Below are 15946 nucleotides of genomic sequence, written 5' to 3'. Positions count from 1 at the left end.
TCAGAGTATGTGGAGGTAGTGAGCTAGGTGAATATGGAACAGTATTTGTAAACTGTAAGCCCAGTTTAAAAAAGGAAAACATTTCCAAGTGTTTTCAGAATGTTACCAGCTCTGATCGTAATTGCTACCAGGAGTGACTGACCCTCCTAGGGTTTCAGACAAATTCACAAAGTCAGCAACAAAGCAGAACATATACTCCAGTTGGAGAAACTGCTGCCATGGCAAACAGTGCTTCACTTTAATAGCCCCAGACATTCCTTGACCCTGCATTTCCACACCAAGAGAAGTAGCTCTCAGATGCAACTGTTCTCCAGTATTTCTTGTTTGAAACTTCTCAGCGTGAAATCTGTACCTGTTTGTTCTTTCCAGGATGTTGTTTCTCATAGCAAAAAACTTACCAAGAAGAACAAGGAACAGCTCTCTGACATGATGATGCTGAACAAACAAAGGGGAGGTTTGAAAGCATTGAGCAAAGAAAAGCGAGAAAAGTTGGAAGCCTATCAGCATTTGTTCTACCTGCTTCAGGTAAGCAACTTCTTACACTGCTCGGTAACCTTTTGTCATAGAAGGTGATATGCCTTAGCACAGTCTTTGCTTGTGCACTGTAGTTATTATAGAAGCAGTAAGGTTGGAAAGGACCTTTAAAATCAAGTCCAGCCAGCAACTGTTTTGAGCCGCCTTAGTTTTTAGCAACACCAGGGGGGACATGCACACTAAGTAATTTTTTTTGTTGTTGTAGACTAACCCAACCTACTTGGCCAAGCTGATTTTTCAGATGCCTCAAAACAAATCCACAAAATTCATGGATTCTGTCATCTTCACGCTGTATAACTATGCATCCAATCAAAGAGAGGAATACCTGTTGTTGCGACTTTTCCAAACAGCACTGCAGGAAGAGATCAAGTATGTGGTAGCATACGGCACATTCTTGCTGTTGAATCAGTTTTGGCAGTTCCTGAAAATGAGGCACATTTTCATGTGAAGTCTAGTGCTTATATGCAGATAATGCTAATCTGTCCCTTCACTTTCCTTTTCCCATTTCATATCTATTAATGTAGTCTATCAAAGAAGAATCAAGTGTGTTAATAGAAGATGAAAGCTTTTCACTTCAATCAAGATTTCAATGCTCAACATGGCAGCTACTTCTGATCTGATGCAAAATCATTCTAAAATTCAGTCAAATCTCAATTCTCCAGTGTCTGATTATAAATATGTCCAACAAACTGTAAATTCAGGCTTTAGGAGCCAGGAAGAGAGCTATAATCTAAGCTGTCTGGATTTCCAAAAGCTAATGAGAAGTCTGAAATCTGTTGTTCATCATTTCTATTTCCTGTCAGTGTTAGAAACTCTGGCTGTCCTCAGGCATATTTTGTTGGATTGATTAGGCTTTAGGAGCTCAGTGTTACATGACTTACATGACTGTAACTCAAAGTGTGAGTTTGAGTTACATGACTTTACAATGCAGAGTGGCACAACTTGCTGTGAGGAAGAATATGCAATGAACTTTTTGAGGAGCTACCCTCAAGCATTTTTGGGAATGCTTTTTAAGCATGAAGATGATAAATGCCCTGAAACAAATAACAACTTCTAAAAAACATGTGTGTCTCCCCCCGCGACCCCACCCCCAAAGTTGTGCTTGGAACAGTAGTCCAGGGAAGCGTAGGCAGTGACAGAGTTATGCATACCTAAAATTTCATATTGATTCTTTCTTCTTCAGATCAAAAGTAGACCAGATACATGAAATTGTGACTGGGAATCCTACTGTTATTAAAATGGTGGTAAGTTTCAATCGTGGTGCCCGTGGTCAGAATGCCCTGAGGCAGATTCTTGCACCAGTTGTGAAGGAAATCATCGATGACAAGTCACTTAATATCAAAACTGATCCTGTAGATATTTACAAGTCTTGGGTTAACCAGATGGAATCTCAAACTGGAGAGGCCAGGTATGGGACCTGTTAATACTGTATTTTTCTAAACATTGCTTAGCTGCTTTGCATTACTCTGTTAGTCATTCAAAACCATCCTTGGCTCCACTGCATGCATTTGTCCAACTGTCTCGTCAAGACAGCTTTCATCTGAGAGTTCTAAAGTTCTTACTCTGGTTATGGTGCTGAGAGTATTGAACAGGAATGTCATTAAATTATGGAAAAAGAAATGCTCTTTGGTGTTTTCCTATATTAACTTGATAGTTAGCTATGAGATGCCCTCGAACCTAAAATAATGTATTGTAAGAAAATGTATTTGGGAATTGTTTCCATGTCAGTCCCTGTTCATGTCGTGCTTGGCCTGTGCAAACAGGTACAGTTCTCAAGCACACAAAGCTGCTCTTGCTGGCAGAAAGCATCACATTGTGTTTAATTCTCCTTTAATTCTCCTCCTAACATCTTTCTAATTAATATCAGCCATTGATGTCAATTGTATTGAGCTATGTGATTTTGTGTCATTCTGGTTTCTTTTTCTTCAGTGGTTGTGATTTGCTAGAACTTGAGGATTCTGTTGTGTTATTGAGGTTTTTTAACATACTTAAAAAAATTTAAAAAAGCAAAAGCTATACAGATTAGTGACTTCCTCCATATCAAAAGCAGTATACCTTTGCACACTTTATGCAAAATTCTGGATATGGTAAAAATAGAAGTGATTACGTGTATTCAGATTCTTCTCTATACATGAGATTTAGGATGCACCTTTATGAATTACCAGCTTCGTTTGTCTGTGTTCACTGGAATACTATGCAATAGTTTCAGCTGATTGAAAAAAGGATAAGTATTCCTTCAGCAGCATGTTATATTGATTTTATGGATGCTGCTCTGCTTGTGTCCAAGTTTTCATCATCTTAATACTCAAATGTGTAGCTTTCATTTTCACCAATTCGCAGTCTGAAGTACTACAATGTATTATGGATGGTGCTTTTTTCCCCTGGTGTGCATGCTGTAAAAAAGATTCAATTTTGAGTTAGCTGGGTCTTTCTTTTTGTGGCCAGTGCAAGGGAAAGTAAAGGAAGTAAAAGCAAAAGAATTTCAGTTCTGATGGTGCCAAACAGGTTAATTAAAGGCAGTGCACGGTTTTTTGCGGCGAAGTGAATATGAGTTTCTGTTTTTGGCAGCGAAGTGAATATAAATATGTTTCTGTGTCAGGCTATATGTTCTTCAAGTGTACTAGCCCAAGTAATACGCTCCTTTACATGTCTGACTTTTTCAAATAGCAAACTGCCATATGATGTTACTCCTGAGCAAGCCCTAAGTCATGAAGAGGTGAGAACACGCCTGGATGCCTCAATCAGAAACATGAGGACAGTGACAGACAAGTTCCTGTCTGCCATTATTAGTTCAGTGGACAAAATCCCGTGAGTCTGATGCACCCGTGTTGTCCCTGAGAAGTTGCTGGTGCTGCTTGCAGCAATCTTATTTGACCTTTTCTTTCTCTCAGGTATGGAATGCGTTTCATTTCCAAGGTCCTAAAAGACTCCCTGCATGAGAAGTTTCCTGATGCTGGTGAGGATGAGCTTCTGAAGGTGAGGATCTATACACCTTTGTGAATAATTGTCAGCCGAATTGGCTGTGGCAAGCACATCTCATTCTTCTCTCTTGTTAGGTCTCTGTGTGGAGAGGAGCACATGTAAACCTATTCATTTACCTCTACAGATAGAAAATATTTCACTACACATTGCTTGAGATGTAATACATTGTTTAGAAGGAAGTACCCTGATGCTTCTGTTTTGTTTTTAGTATCTTGGGCATTTGGACCTTTAGGTTTCTTGACCTGGGGTTTACTGTTGCTCCTAGAAAGAAAACCTTGGGTTAACTAGTGTGGCCACTGCCTGCTGCTCCTTCCTTAAAGAGACAAATTAAAAAGTCTGTATGCCAAATTCCTAATGCCCCACGTGGAACACACTGGGATATTTTGATGGCAGTATTTAGAATCACTTCCCATGATACCTGGTCAGTTTTGTATTTTGCATTTCAGTTGGTTTGGAGAACTAAAAGGATACTAATATTAGTTGTTGTTAGATGACTACAGCATCAAGGTTTTTCATTGAAATTTCTTTGGTTTTGTGGCTTCTGGTAAATTCTGAATTTATGCCCATGAATGCTTTACTTTTTAATACAACACAGTTTGGTTATTAGAATACTTGACAACGTCTCCTTAAGCTTCTCTGCCTCTGCTTCATTGCAAAATAATTACCAATCTGAATGCTGTTTTCTTCTCTCTTCTAGTTCTGTGCTTTCCCATTCTGAGACATCGGTTCTTTCTATGCAGGTGAATTAATTTCTTCCATCTGTAAATTTAGGTGGAAAGCTGCAGGTTTTGTTAATCCTCGTGGAATAATGTTACTGTACACATGAAAGTCAAAACTTCAGTTGCGTGCAATACCTACCTGTAGTTTTTTTTTAGCGACTGAAGATACTCATATAATATACTGTTATTTTTGCCCCACAAGTTTAGATGTCATTAATTCAATTTCTTTCATGGATGTTTTTCTCTTTTTACTGGCAGTAAACAGACTGTTAATGGTCAGCAGACTGATAACATCCACAGCATAATTTGTGAGAGCACAGCAGAGGCTTGCATAAAACGCTTGTCCAAACATGGCCTCACTGAAACCAGTTATTAATTTCTGGGACTTAGCAATGGCTAGGTTTTTTCTCTCTGTTTTCAGCTGTTTGTTCAGACCCCAGTCTCTTCCATGCATTTTAGTCACATGAAAAGCAGGTGAAGCCAAGGTTCAGTGACCTGGCCTTCTGCAAATGAGCATGTGGTGAGAGAGCTTTTGCTTTAAATGTGCAGGGTGAGTTAATACCTTTCCTTGCTAGAATTACTTTTGGCAAAATATCCAGCACAGGGTGGAAGAATATTGTGAGCATATGGATAATGCAATAATCTCTATTTGTGGTTCTTTGAAATGGACTACTGCTCACATTTGACTAGGTAAATTGGATTTTCAAATCATCCAATGCCATTTGTTTTCTGTACTTCTGATTTTCTTACTTCCAGATTAAATGGTTTCTCACTAACTGGGGGTCTGTGCCTGAATACCTTGCTGGCTTATAGAAGAAGGCTTTTATTCCGAAAGAGGGAAGGGCTTTGCGCAAGAAATGGAAAATAATTTCCTCAAATTACCTTCTTGGTGTGCCATTCTTCCTCCCTAATTTTGCTTTGTCAGAGATGGCAGCCAGTGCTTTATGCTTCTTTAAAAATTGGCTCTTGTTCCACACTGAAACTTCATTATCAGATTCCTCTATACCGTGGTCATTCTGCCCTCTGTTAGGCTAATTCAGTTGCATTTAGTTCTCCTGACAGACTCTCTCACGCTCATATCAGTAGTTCATTGGTAACTTATAGTATCTCCTATCCGTACATTTTGTGAGTTGGAGTTCTAAATCTTTACGCATAGGAATATCTGCTGCTGTATTGTCCTGTGACTGATAGTGCTCAGGCTTTCCTCTGTGTTGACTGCCCTATTGCATCTTTATGATATTGTTTTTTTCTTAACACTTTAGATGTTTTGGGATGGTGTGTGCTTCTGTACAGCAGAACCTTTGTGTTGGAAAGAGGCTTACAAGGAAATAATTTTTCAAAACACAGAGTAGTTTCAATAAAATTTGGTTGGGTCCTGTACTTTTGTTTATTGATACATTTCTTCTTTCTTTCTTTCCCAGATTGTTGGCAACTTACTCTATTATCGCTACATGAATCCAGCCATCGTGGCACCAGATGCATTTGACATCATCGACCTTTCAGCTGGAGGTCAGCTGACGACAGATCAACGCAGAAACCTGGGTTCCATTGCAAAGATGTTACAGCATGCTGCATCCAATAAGATGTTCATGGGAGACAATGCTCATCTAAGCATCATTAATGAATACCTATTGCAGTCATACCAGAAATTCAGGTAGAAGACCGTAGCTAATTAAGTTGGGAAGTTTGTCAGAGGGTAACATTGCAAGTAAAAAGGGAAAACAGTAAATTTAGAATATGGAAAATTCTGTCTCTGTCAAATATGCAGTCTGTTTAAAATGAAAGAGATTTCAGTCCAGACTGCCACAAGCATCAGTGACAATGGCAGATAAAATGTGTACCTGGAATTTATGAACAATGGATTGTTCATGAGATTGCAAAGTCAAGAGTTTCAAGTGTCCAGAATAAAGGTTGCTTTTGCACAGACTTATTACAGTACTTTGGACGTGACATACATTCTTCTGTCCTATGTGAACCCTGGTCGCACATGAAAATCTAGTGGTGATCAGGAATAAAGCAGGTTGGCATTTAGCTATTCATGTAGTTGAAGTAAGCTTTTGTTCAAGAATTGTCATATCTCCTGTGTTTTGGAAAAAAGGTAACCAGAGGTAGTTGGGGGCAGAGCATGATAATGCAGAGGGGGCTGGAGAACGAGGTCACTGAAGGCAGTTCTGTCAATTCTGAAAATGAGCAAATGTCAACATGGCCAGTATCAGTGATTGAATTTACTAGATTGCTTCTGATGTGTTAAACTAAAGCTGCAAACTGTAGTATGTCATAGTGTACCATAGTTTAAAGAGGACAGTCTATGCTTGAAATTGTCATGGGGAGGTAATACTCTTGATACATCACATGACTCTTGGAGTCATACTGAGTGTTCTCTCCTTCTTTGTTCTGAAGACGTTTTTTTCAGGCCGCCTGTGAGGTTCCCGAATTGCAGGATAAATTTAATATTGATGAATATTCAGACTTGGTGACTCTCACTAAACCAGTAATTTATATTTCTATTGGTGAAATCATCAATACACACACTGTAAGTATGCATTAGTCACAGTTGCTCCTTATAAGCGGTGTTTGTGAAGAAAATTCTACTTCTGTCTGAAACACAAAGAGACCAAATACAAGGCCGAAAGTTGTCATGATTGTCGTTTGTGAGAGCTTGTTGGTTTATCGAATCAAATAATTTAGGTATGGCTTCACTAAGTTTCTTTGGAAAGAATTTGAGTATTGTCACATTGTTGTCACAATATTGTCAATATTGATATATGGACACAGCGTTGAATATTGACATAGCTGCTTTGGAGTTCAGTGATTTTCTTCTAAAAGATACCAGCCTAAAGTAATGAAATTCTACTGTCTAGAAAAGGATATATTGTTAAAACATATTTGTTTTTTTCTGTTCATCTAGTTGCTCTTAGACCATCAAGATGCAATTGCTCCTGAGCACAATGATCCAATTCACGAGCTGCTGGATGATCTCGGAGAGGTTCCTACGATTGAGTCTTTAATAGGTAGTCTAGTTTATTCTGCTAAAGTGATATGTAATATTACCTGAAATGACTTAAAATGCAGTAAAGAAACAGTAAGAAATCATCACAGGTCCTTCGGGAGGATGTGCTCTAAAAAGCAGCAGCAGATTTGTTGCACTATATTTTCTCTGCATAATTTTACTGCCCTGAAAAAAAAGGGTTCTTTCCCTTTTCCCCACCTACCTCACCTCATCTCACTCTAGACGTTTCTAGAAGACAGATGGATATTGACATATTTTCTTTGTTCCATTACACTGGAGCTATTTCTCTGTGCTTGTGTCCCTGTTCCAGCTTGTTTGCAAGGATCCGTCCTTACTGGAGATCTGTAGGTATTCCTTTCAGAGAGCAGTAATAAATGTATCAAATAGCACGTGTTCCTTTAAGAGTCTTTGGCATGTGGATAGGTAACATTTTTCCCCTCCTTTAGAGCTATTTTTGATAAGGAAAATAGAGTTTTTACCCTCTTCTGGTTGGGGGAAGAAGGAACTAACACTACTAATCTGTGAAACTGTTCTGGAAACCTGAGACACAGTTTACTGCTTCAGGATATAACACATACTGGAAGGATGCACAAGTTTTTCTCCTTCATTGGTTTCTATGTTGCAGTTATTTGAAGTTTCTAGTCTAGCAGAGGGATGGGAGGCAAAACAGGCACAGGTTTTGGAGAGGATGCTCTGCTAGGAAACACTAACCTTGAAGTTGCTTGATCAGAAAGGTTAGAACCTTCTAAAGGAGTGATTGCAAGCACATTTTCTTCCAAGCGCGGCAAATAACTGTAAGAGGCATTATCTGAACAAGCAGAGACCATGGGTCTAGCTAGAACTTGCCCTCCTTCCCCATGTCATTTCTCCTGTGGGCATTGTTTCACTGTGGCTAATATGTCAGATCTTTCTGCAGCCCTTTAAAAAATGGGGGGAAAGGTACCAACTATTGCTCTGGTGAAAGTTCATACGCGGTTAGAGCAAGAAAACTTCCTTTTGATGGGATAGCTTACTTTGTTCAAGAGATGATGACAAGCTCAGTTGCTAACAAGCTCTTTGCTCTTAGCTTGAAACATGCATTTTGATGAGGACATGGACATATGGGCATCATCACATTTTTGTTTTTTACTTTTGGCAATTCAGCTACTCTTCTCAGTGAGATACTGTGATACAGTGTGGAATGCATGAAAATCTTTAAGGCAAGCAAAGTGGTGATTTTGTGGTGCTTTTCTAGCCAGTGCATTCTCTCAGATTTGTTATGAAAAAGTCTGATATTCAAGATATAGTCTGATACATTCAAGAAAGTCTGATATATTCAAGATGATGTCTTTAAAAGTTGCTTTGGGTTTTGGAGTGTCCTTTGGACAGTATAGGAAACAGTTTAGTTTTTCTGTGTCTTTTATGTAGGGAGAAATTACGAAGTCCTACAAAGTCAAGAAGGTAAAGAATGTGATTTAATCTATAAACTCTCTCTGCTTGGCAGGGGAAGGTTCTGGCAATGTTAATGACCCCAACAGGGAAATGCTAGCAAAGACTGAGGTTTCTCTCACGCTCACTAATAAATTTGACGTTCCTGGTGATGAGAATGCAGAGATGGATGCAAGGACAATTCTGTTGAAGTAAGTAGGAGGTAACTACCTGGTATGCTACTCAAAAGAAGGAGCAACTGGAACTTTACCAGTTAATCGGCATGTGAAAATGAGAGAATTGAGGCATGATTTAAGGAAATGTAGGGGGACTGTTACTCCAGATATACTGAGATTGTAGCAATGTCCTTTTCCATGCGGTGACATGACTTTTAATTGATGAAGACCAATAGCCTTTTTGAGAAGCATAGGTCTTATAACCTAATGAAAAGAGAGCAATGGACTGTCAGGGATTTTATTATTGCCAGAATCTTTATTCTGGAAAACTTTTAACTGATAGTGACTCTTGGCTAGTTTTAAGCAAATCCCTATTGCTGAGATGTACAGACCAGTGACCTGACATTCAAATGCATGTTTGCCTCCTCTGATGCATTCCTGCTCAGACACTAGATAGTTTAATTGAAAAATCTTTGGTCAGCATGTACTTGGCGTAGGCAGACAAATGATCTCCCACAAGAAGATTTTGTCTCCAAAAATAACTTTATCTGGACTTCTTTAAAGATACATCAGTATTTTCCTACCCACCAGACAAAGGTGACATTGATTTGAAAAGTAAAGATTTACCAGCTGCACTGGCAGTCATTTAAGTTGTGGATGATGAGGAAGGTATGTGTGTGATGCAGTCTGTGTGATTCCAAAGACAATGCCAGCTGGACTGCAGAGATGCTGTTTGGGTTTATTGTGTGGCTTAAGGACAGAAGTGCTTCAGAGTGGATGCCGACTGCGATTAAATCTCAGCTCAATTCAAGGAAATGACTCTGTCTTTTGCCAGGCTGAAGTTGAGATCTGCCTGTCTCCCGTCCACATAAGAAAATAATCCTTCTGAGTTTTTTGATACCTGAAGCATGCTTATGGATGGATAATATTATAGAGCTTTCCTGGTTGCACAAATGGGCTGTGGCTGCTACCTGCGTAATCGTTCACCTTGAATACAGTTTCTGTGGTCCACGTGGCAGTACTGGGGCTGCCTTCTAATATATGGGGTAACCTCCTTGCTGTTTGAAGAGTTTTGGGGAGCAAATTGTGCATATTACAGAGAGGAACCTTTCGAGAAACCGGTTTCCAATAATGCACTGTCCAAAAAGTAAGGTGCTTCTCAGGGTTCTGGTCTGGTTTAGCCTATGCCTACCTGAGTGCTCATCCAGTAATAATCTGACTTTAAATAAATCAGTAACATTGGTATTGGTGCAGAACTGAAAAGTATTAAAGGTCTTTCTGTTTAAAATTTTTTCTCCTATTATCCTTGATCTCTTTGCAGTACAAAACGTTTAATTGTTGATGTAATCCGCTTCCAGCCAGGGGAGACGCTGACTGAAATTTTGGAAACTTCAGCTACCTCAGAGCAAGTATGATGCTGTTTGTCTGTGCTGGCTTTAGACTTGGAAATCATCATCTCTCTAGATATATGTGGGATTCTCCATTTAGGTATTGCAGTGAAGCTGTCTCCACTGATGATGGAGGAGGGTGTTACAATAATCAGGAGGGTGTACAGTGGAACTAAATTGTACATGTGAATCTTACTCCTGCAGCAGTTGCTAGAAACTGTTTATGTAGAAGACTGCTTTAGATGATAGGTAGGCTTCTCCTGGTTCCCACATGTGGAATATGTTCATCAAAATGTGTTCATTCGAGTCAGTACGGGAGTTGCCAAGCAAAACTCTTTATCCTGTGTTAGGCCAGAGATCAGACAATCTGTTTCTTCTTCTTTTTGTCTCCTTGCAATTGATCTGCTTATGAACTGGCAGGTTTTTGATTTCTTCTAGGAAGCAGAACATCATAGAGCTATGCAGAAACGGGCCATTCGTGATGCTAAAACTCCTGATAAGATGAAAAAATCTGTCTCTGTAAAGGAAGATGGCAACTTAAATCTCCAAGAAAAAAAAGAAAAAATCAGGGCAGGCCTAAAGAAGTTGACAGAACTGGGGCCAGTGAATGCCAAAAATAAATACCAGGAACTAATCAATGACATTGCAAAGGTATACCATTTGATGGTTTCCTAGTAATCATATTGGAGTTTTCCCAGTTTGCAGCTTTGTGAAACTGGCATGAGTTTTCAGAAGGAGAGTAAGGTTTTTAGTAGCTAATTTATAGAGAAAAGTCATGCCTTTTGTTGCAGCATTTCCACCTCTTGGCATGTGGAAAGTCCTTTACTTTTATACAATGTTTCTGTTCTCTCAAATTACTGCATTGCCAGGTTCTCGGGTACTTTAAGAAAAAACTGAATAGCTTGGAAGGGAGGTCCTGACGTGTGATGTGTTTTTCTGTTCCTTTTCACTGATTCAAGTAGTGCCTCTACAAGCTTAGTCACACAAGGAAGTTTTGCTCATAACTCTAAGACATCCTAATTGTTATTTTGATTTAAATGTGCCCGTTAAAGAATCCCTAAATTATAAGAGGAGTGGCTATGAAAAACTTACAAAAGAGATCCAGTACTGTTGTATATTGCTACAGTGACAGTATATTTTACATCTCATTGTTTACTGAAAAACTATTTGGGAAATTTTTCGTAAGTAAACCAACTAAAAAATTGCCTTTAGGGATTTGATAAGAATTAATTGTGCTATAGATAATACGTGTCACAAATTAAAGTATCAGTCAATGACTGTAGTGTTTTCTTGTTGAGATATTAAGGCAAGTGATGCTTAAAGGCTGACTAACAAAGAAAAATAATGAAGTCTGTGTGCTGCTATGTGTGTTGCACTCGATTTGTAAGATACTTTCCAGTGCTGGCAAAATTGCTGCCTTTATATCATGAGCTTTCAGTGCCCACTCTAGTCATTGCAGCTAGAACAGAACTGAAGTTTGAGAAAGCCACAGAAGGTGCAACTTGTAGAGTTGGTTAGTTCCACAAATAGTCATCACAGAGAAAAAGCTGTGACACTTAAACTGGGGCAAGTGCAAATGAGTGCTCAAGCCTTGCATTGAAGCAAAATCAAATGGTGTGTTTCAAGTACTTAGTGGCTCTGGGACTGAGCACCTGGAGAGCTCAAATGACTGTTAAGTCTCTGCCTGTCTTTCTCTGTCCTGTAGGATATCAGAAATCAGCGTAGATACCGTCAGAGAAGAAAGGCAGAGCTAGTGAAGCTGCAGCAGACATACAGTGCCTTGAACTCCAAAGCTACTTTTTATGGAGAACAAGTAGATTATTACAAAAGTTACATAAAGACCTGCTTGGATAACTTGGCCAGCAAGGGCAAGTAAGTATCTTGGAACCGTAGAACCATAGAATGGTTTGGTTTTGAGGGGACCTTTAAAGACCATCTGGTTCCCACCACCCTGCCTTGGGCAGGGACGCCTTGCACTAGACTCCAAGACCCGTCCAGCCTGGGCTGGAACAGTTCTGGGCTGGGGTAGCCACAGCTTCCCAGGGCACCTTGTCCCGGGGCCTCACCACCCTCACAGGAAGCTGTTGACTGCAGTTCTTTTGAGTGCGACCATCCGGTTGATCCTTATCCATTAAGTGGTCCATCTATCAAATCCCCCTTTCTTCAGTTTAGACGCAAGGATGTTGTTTGGAGCACTGTTGAATGCTTTTCCACAAATACAGGTAGATGATTGTCAGTCAGAAATGGAGAAGAAGTTAGAAACCTCATCCAGAAATGGTGTATTAACCCCGTTGTAGCAGATCACCAGATTGGCCAGGGACCTGAGTGAAGGTATATTGGCTGTCACCAATTACCTCTTTGTTTTCCATGTATCTTAGCACAGTTTTCAGGAGGACCTTGCCAGTCACAGAGGTGAGACAGATTGTGTCTTTCTTATTTTCCTTCTCGAGTTGATAGGAGCTTGACTGGACTGCCACATTTTCTCATACATGATGTATAATGGCTTAGCCACTTCCTCCACTGGTTCCCTGAGGACCCATCTCATCAGGGTCCATGGACTTCCACACCTTCAGATTCCTTAGTTGGTCTTGAACCTCATGACCTGCAGCAGGTGGTTCCATGGCCCTAAGGTGTTTCTTACAAGAAAGCATGTGTTGCTAAAAAGAACCATAATGCTATCTGCTCAAAGCTCCTTGTCCAAGCTCTTTCCCACAGCAATAGTTTTAGCAAAAGGGTCTCAGCAGCAGTAAGAAAATACAGGGTGAGGTCCTTGCTATGAATGGTGTCAAAAAGACAATCTTGAAAGTCTTTTTGGTCCCTTTGGGAGAAGAGAGTGCAGAGAGAGTCCAGTGGTGCGAAGGTTGTTGTCCACATAGGCACTTGCTGCTCAGTCAGTCTGTCCTGTCATCCTTCTTAGGAACGGAGAATGACAATAACATAGTTACCTACAAGGAAATCCTTGATCACAAATTGTCCCCAAATTTCCCTGATTGTCCCTGATTTCATTTCTGTGCCAAATGAAATCAGCTGTTATAGCGCTAGACAAATCAGATTTTCTGGGGGGAGGGAAAAAAGTTGTTGTCTTTTCCAGTCAGATGTGAGAATGTGAACCCTTTTTGTTTGCAGAATGAAAATACAAGCAAGTTTCTGAGTAGTCTCAGCTTTTCTTCGTGTCAGTTGTCATTAGACCCCATTTTGCCTAATGAGAGATGGTATTGCTTTTTATGAAGTACCATATCCTTATGTTTTGGGTGGGATTTTTTTTTTTTTTTTTGTTTTGATTTTTGGTTGGTTTTTGTTTACTTTGGTTGTATTATTACTATTCTCCTTTAATGTTATTGGTAAATAGTAGAAAATTAAGGATCTGATCTGGGCTGCAAGTGCTTTGTAGGTAAACTGACTAGTAGAAGTACATAATTATCTATCATTAGTCACAGTTCTTTAGCTGTACTGATTCTATCCCCTTTCAAATTGGATTGAAAATTTACTGCAGTGTCTTTACTTGTGACCTTCTAATTTGTTTGGTTTGTCTTTTTTCCCCAGAGTCTCCAAGAAACCTCGAGAGATGAAAGGCAAAAACAGTAAAAAGATTTCTCTGAAATACACAGCAGCTCGACTTCATGAGAAGGGTGTGCTTTTAGAGATTGAGGACCTTCAAGGTAACCAGTGAGTATCTGTTATTTAAAACTCTTTGGAGCTAAATAACCTTTTTGAAGGAAAAGGAAAATAGGTATGCTGAATTCCTGTCTTTTTCTTAGAATTAGTCTAGGTGCTGATAGTTGAAGACCAGGTATTTTGAGATCTATTTGAGGCTATGTCACATTGTCTTGCAATTTTATTTGAATTTTAGTGTTATTGGTAGACTTAGTTATTAAAGCTGAAAAAGTTGCTTTGATGACCTAGGCTGGCATCCCTAGTGCCTTGCATAGTGATCACTCTTCAGTTCTCTTTTTCTGGTTGGAGCAAAGCAATTCTTTGATTGAGAAGTGTAATGTGATTTAAACATGACATCATCTTTCCCCCAACCCCCTTCTCTGTCACCTCCACAGTTATGGAAAGGTACCTCCTTGGGTGAATTGTTATTATGGTTAATAGCTTCCATTGTTGAAAAATCAGCTTTATGCTAGCTTGAGTTTTTTCCAGCTGTAGTTTGCTAGCCTTGAGAAGCTGGCACGTCTTGTGTGGAATATAGAGGAGCTGGCTGTTACTGGAATTTTTTCAACTCTGAGTCATACTTTGTACTCAGTGCACTAAATGAGGCATGAATGTGCAGCACTAAGGAAAGTAGACTGCTTAGATTGTGCAAGCTAAATTAAATTACCCTGTTTCCTGCTATGCTTGTGTGAAGATAGGATTTACTGGACATAGAATCTGTTAGGCTTCTGTTCATTGTTGTATGGAGTCTGTTTGGCTTGTATTGGGCTCATTTCAATTGAGGATAATAGAATAAAGAGTTAAGAAAAGAATTCCTAAAATATTATCTTCAGGTTTCATCTCATATATCCCCTCCCTGTGATTTTCATTTCTCAATTTCATAGGTTTAAAAACGTGATTTTTGAAATCAGTCCAACAGAAGAAGTAGGAGATTTTGAAGTTAAAGCAAAATTCATGGGTGTACAGATGGAAACATTTATGTTACATTATCAGGTAAGAACTGTCCTATTTAATAGTGTCATGTAAGTTCCCCTGCCAGTCTCTTCATCAAAATAGCAATAACATGTTTTTTGCCTAAATGGTCTGAATAATGCTCTCAAAAGTAACCCATTTGTTACTTTTGAGAGCATTATTGTTGCAGGTGAAACAGATGCAACACATACATACAGGGGATCAAAACTGCTTTTTGTTTCTTTGCTAATGAAAGCCTGATGTCGGTCTGTGTTCTTAATTATGTGTACACATACACACACAAAACAAAAAGTTGCGTTTTCAACAATTTCCTGCTACAGCAGAGAGCTTTGGAGTCTTTTGGCTTTGGAGTCTCTTTGCAGTCACCTTGGCTTGTGTGTGATGGCTTCAGCCAGTCATTGTGTTGGTATTCTTTCTGTTACCCTACACGTACCTGTTTATTTCCTTAGGTGTCAGCCTTTACTTAGGCCACCAGAACAGGCATGCTGACTTGACAGTTCCCTGTTCTTTTTTTCATGCCAGTATTTTCACACCTGGTGTCTCTGTCCCTTTCTTTCCCCGCCCCCTGTCCATCTTGGTCTTCATTAGGTTTGTTAGCTGTGGAAGGCTCAGGCCTCTAGAAACAGATTGTGCGCAGTAGCACCGTGCATTGCAGTTAGTCCATGCCAACTTGGCTCCTGGGATGGACAGTTGCCTCACACCTTTTGTTTGCTTTGAGGACTCCCCTAGTATGTTCCAGTCCTAATCTGTCAGAGCTGGTAACGAACTTGTTGGTTTGTGGGGCTACCCAAAGTCACTCACTTCTGAGGCACATGGTTTACTATCCCACTATGCCTTTGTAGCAGGGCTTTGCAGATAAAGCAGGTGTTGTCAGAGGACAGCAACAAGGGATACAACATCACACACGTCCACCCATATGCCCACACCCACCCACCGTGTTATCTGCAGGAGTGGGATTGCGGAAAGAATTTAATCAGTGAGATAAAATCAGTGCAGGTGCATTGCTGACAAAGCAAAGTATAACTAGAAATACTGCCTACGTAAACACCTGAGAGACTGAATCGACGTCAGATGCATACCGACTGAGATGCCATTTCTTTTTGC

General features: G+C 39.7%; 1 protein-coding gene across 2 annotated transcripts in view; it reads left to right on the top strand.

Annotated features, from left to right (window-relative positions):
- IQGAP1 (IQ motif containing GTPase activating protein 1) overlaps nt 1–14911 on the top strand; it is a 51228-nt gene extending 36317 nt beyond the window's left edge. For both annotated transcript variants that reach the window (XM_050978565.1, XM_050978564.1), the window contains exons 24-37: nt 370–525; nt 740–903; nt 1718–1942; nt 3202–3342; nt 3426–3510; nt 5657–5889; nt 6636–6768; nt 7144–7246; nt 8729–8864; nt 10150–10237; nt 10655–10867; nt 11922–12088; nt 13760–13882; nt 14755–14911. In XM_050978565.1, the coding sequence (XP_050834522.1) occupies nt 370–525; nt 740–903; nt 1718–1942; nt 3202–3342; nt 3426–3510; nt 5657–5889; nt 6636–6768; nt 7144–7246; nt 8729–8864; nt 10150–10237; nt 10655–10867; nt 11922–12088; nt 13760–13882; nt 14755–14896 (2109 nt within the window). In that variant the 3' untranslated portion in view covers nt 14897–14911. The remainder of the gene's footprint in view (nt 1–369; nt 526–739; nt 904–1717; nt 1943–3201; nt 3343–3425; nt 3511–5656; nt 5890–6635; nt 6769–7143; nt 7247–8728; nt 8865–10149; nt 10238–10654; nt 10868–11921; nt 12089–13759; nt 13883–14754) is intronic.
- Nucleotides 14912–15946: the final 1035 nt, after the last annotated feature.

Source organism: Serinus canaria, chromosome 10, assembly GCF_022539315.1.
Source record: "Serinus canaria isolate serCan28SL12 chromosome 10, serCan2020, whole genome shotgun sequence".
NCBI lineage: Eukaryota > Metazoa > Chordata > Aves > Passeriformes > Fringillidae > Serinus > Serinus canaria.
Note: the sequence above shows the minus strand (reverse complement) of the source record. Positions and strands in the feature narration are given on the sequence as shown.